This window comes from Theobroma umbraticum, unplaced genomic scaffold (genome assembly GCF_002168275.2).
Source record: "Theobroma umbraticum cultivar Fairchild unplaced genomic scaffold, ASM216827v3 scaffold_86.0, whole genome shotgun sequence".
Taxonomy (NCBI): domain Eukaryota; kingdom Viridiplantae; phylum Streptophyta; class Magnoliopsida; order Malvales; family Malvaceae; genus Theobroma; species Theobroma umbraticum.
Window position 1 is genome coordinate 2646676 of NW_018397263.1, and position 3710 is coordinate 2650385.

The 3710-nt window shown below is 34.4% G+C and overlaps 1 protein-coding gene across 1 annotated transcript; it reads right to left on the reverse strand.

Annotated features, from left to right (window-relative positions):
• Positions 1 to 649: 649 nt before the first annotated feature.
• LOC110420585 (acylphosphatase family) lies at positions 650 to 2570 on the reverse strand. Its single transcript, XM_021433953.2, has 2 exons — positions 2132 to 2570; positions 650 to 1062 (listed from the first exon to the last, which is right to left on the reverse strand). Exons 1-2 carry the CDS (start codon positions 2471 to 2473, stop codon positions 796 to 798), a joined length of 609 nt encoding a protein of 202 aa, XP_021289628.1. The 5' UTR covers positions 2474 to 2570; the 3' UTR covers positions 650 to 795.
• Positions 2571 to 3710: the final 1140 nt, after the last annotated feature.

Genomic DNA, 3710 nt, shown 5'->3' on the forward strand with positions numbered 1-3710 from the left:
GCAATGATGCAATAATCCAGAAAAAAAATAGCAATAATAAGACGTCAAGGGTCATGGAGCATGTCAGCTCAATGGAGATCTTGCTAAGCAATTTCTCTTGTATAGTTCCAAGAAATAATTCAAGTGTTACGAGTCTCAAACTGTATATCTATGAATGAACACAGTTCTTTTTACCCCAACAAAATTATTTGGACTGCTCAGACAAAGTCAAACAGAGAACATGCTTCAAACAGCACCAATAATGAAATGATTAACTCCATTTCTCTGACAAGTATCTATGGCAAAAATGGAAAAGATAAACCTTCACAGATATACATTCTTTCCAAAGCAAGTCAAAGCAAACTAGCTTTAAGGCTGGACGAAGATATTCTGATATATATATATATATATGAAGAAACTGTGAAAATGTGAAATAGCATCTTGTGCAAATTTGCTTATGAATGAGAAATATTTATATAAGTACACATCCAGGGTCAATGCATTATAAATTTATATTGACACATTTGTCAGGCAGGTCTAAGGTAACCAAGTTTAGCAAGAATACATTGAGTTATAACCCGTTTCTCCATTCACACTCTTACACTGTCATTCTTCTAATTAAGAAACAAAATACTCATCAAACAAAATTCATTTAAATGGAAAAGGATCATCACAAATTATACTCGAATTCATTAATATCCATACTTTTTAACAACATCATCAGTATTTCACAACCACTCAGCTGTTTTATTCCTCAGAGAACAAGATTATACATACTATATAGAATGGGCAGTAATCTCTTCACATAAAGAGTGATCAGACTGTTGGCCTCCTCTCAAATCCAGTGCCAGGATCGTCATTGGAAGGGAAAAGCTGAAGCCCAGTAACCATGGCAGCAGGTGGACCACGACGGCACCTCTGCTCCATCTCCTGGACAGAGTCCGGGCACCCAGAAAAAAGAACTTCAACTGAACCATCCCTCCTGTTCCTGACCCAACCCTTCAAGCCCAGTTGAGTGGCATTTTCTATTGTCCAGTTCCTATAGAAGACACCCTGAACCCTACCCTTTATGACAACCCGCACCTGCGTCATCAAAATCCACAATTTATCACAATTAAGAAATAGAGAAATCCAAAAACCTAAATTGCACAATCAAATCAAGAGGTGTCCATCACAAAATTAAGCTTTCAGAGGGGAAATCCAAAAACCATCATCAAAAATAATAAAGTGATATAAAACCCTAATCGGCATAAACTAAATTGATTAATATGCAGAAAGTTCCAAAATCTAAACTGCACAAGCAAATCAAGAGATGCCCCATTATTTGCACAAAATGACAAAATTAAATCGTCTAAGGGAACAACCTAAACCCATTGTTAAAACTAATGAACAGACTTAAAATACTAATTAGCACAAACAAATTAATTGGTACCATATATAGACATTCAAATACCTAAAATGAACAAATCAAGCCAGATAGGCCCATTAATAACACAAAATTGATTTTTTCGAGGAAACAGCCAAAACCCATTGTCAAAATGTAAGAAAGACAAACCCTAATTAGTATATATAAACATCCAACTTATCCGAAATTTTTTTTGAAAGCCATTTTCATCCTAAATTGCACACACAAACTTAGAGATGCCCATGTTTTATACAAAATTGAAGCCACTAAGGAAACAACCGAACCACTGTTATCAATACCTAAGAAAGAGACATAAAATCCTAATTAGTACAAACTAAACCCTAGTGCTATGGAATTGCTACTTCAAGATAGAACTGTCGTAACATTCCTCAAAATTAACTGAAATTTCCAAGGAAACATTCAAAACCCATTTCCATTCTCCATTAAGAAAGTCAAAACAGTCCCATTAAGCCCATGAACGTGGCCTCAATATTGACAATTAGGATTGGTTAAAAATAAGTCCTTTTCTTTTCAGCCATTACAGCATTCCTCTCACTAAACTAAATTTTCCAAGTAAAACAACCAAAACCCAGAATTTATATCTATCATTAGCACATAATGAAACAATTTTCAAATTAAAATTCAATCTTGAAACCTAAGGTTGGTCAAAAGAATCATTTTTTTCAAAAACCCAATATATTCCAAATAAGCAAAATATTATCAATTGCAACGTAGGTAGGAACTCACGGTTTTGGTTTGGGAAGGCTGAGAGGAGTCATTGGCAGCTTGAGGAGTGGCCATTGAAGTTAAAAGAGATCGAAAACGATAAAAACTAAGTGGGAACAGAGAAGGAAAAGGAGGCCGAGAAAGAGGAAAACGAGAGCAAAGCGTGAAAGAAGGATGACAAGAAGGAGAGTTAAAATAAGACCGAGAGGGGAATCTATGAGGAAAACAAATATTCGCATTTTGAAACCATCTTCTGGGTGGAAGACTGTGAAGATTCTTGTGGTTCCGGAATATGAAGAATCTAGTGCTCGTTTGATGATTGATTAAGATTAAGCATGGTTTCAGTTGTTGAGCTGCTGCCATTTCGATTTTGACTTTTTGATATGATTGGTTTTTATAGGTGGAGAGAAATGTGAAGAGAAATTGGAGCCTGTTTCTTGGAAGGGAGGACTTTGAAAAACTAAGTGTTGCGTAGGATTCTAACTAAAATATCCTTGCCCATTTCCTACTACTGTTTACATTTAACTTATTTTTCGTTTTAATTTAAGTTTATTGTTTTTTTTCATAGGGCAAATATTCAAGATTGGCTGTGGTAAACTGGTAATTTCATGTCAACCGTTAAGTAGTAAAGGCAATGGTATCTTTTTAAGGATTAAGCAGTGGTGAAATCGCCTTGTGTACCTTCCCTGATAGCTTCCTTCATCTTGTGAGTTAAGAAAACAATGATGGGGTAGTTCAAGTTGGCTCATTGCCTCATTGGTGAATTATGCGAATTGCAATTAACTCTGGCAAACTGAACCATTTCTAAGCTGCTAAAGAGGAACATAGTGATGAGAATCGGTGAGTAAAGACACAAAGTTGAAGTATTGTCAGGCCCCAAACTTGAAGCACAACAGATACCACACACTTGTAAGATATAATCCTACATACATGAAAGGTTCAAACACATATATCTTAACCAATTAACTAAAGGGGTCAAATACATTTTTGAAATATAATGATTCTCAAAATTAAGTCTATCAACATTCAAGAGGAACATAATTTCAACACTGTTCAAAAGGAAGTTTCTAATACTATAAACTAAGATGCCAAGAAAAATCTTGAAGCAAATCAAAACCATATGCTAGTCTACGAAACATCACTCCTTGAAATTTTTCATGTGTTTAACTAAACCACAACTTGAAAAAAATGAAAGAATGAGTGAATCCAACAGCTTAGCAAGTGACTAACATCTCTTCAGCTGGATTAAGCATGCTCAAAACATTTGAGCTCAAAATTATTTATTCTCATATAAATATCAAAATAGAATTTTGGGTAATCTAATTTTGAATAACAAAACTATCTTACTCCAAAATTTTCAATTAACAGAATAAAACATAAATTTCACAAAATTACAGATTTGATAATCTACTGTAACATGCTATAACCACACTTAGCCCTTGTAGGATAAGTCAAAAATAAATTCACAATTAACATTGATGGCATGGGTCAAAAATATATCAAAAGCAACCATTGGCTACATTGAACAGATATTATAAATACCACTATTCTATAATTGGTGGTGCTGTTGGGAGATTAATCTCTAATCATAGACTACATG

Bases quoted from the DNA above. Each gene is read 5' to 3' on its own strand.
- LOC110420585 (XM_021433953.2), bottom strand. From the start codon at position 2,473: ATGGCAGCAGCTCAACAACTGAAACCATGCTTAATCTTAATCAATCAT. The intron at 1,063-2,131 runs GTGAGTTCCTAC...TTGATGACGCAG, and splicing joins AGCCTTCCCAAACCAAAACC to GTGCGGGTTGTCATAAAGGG.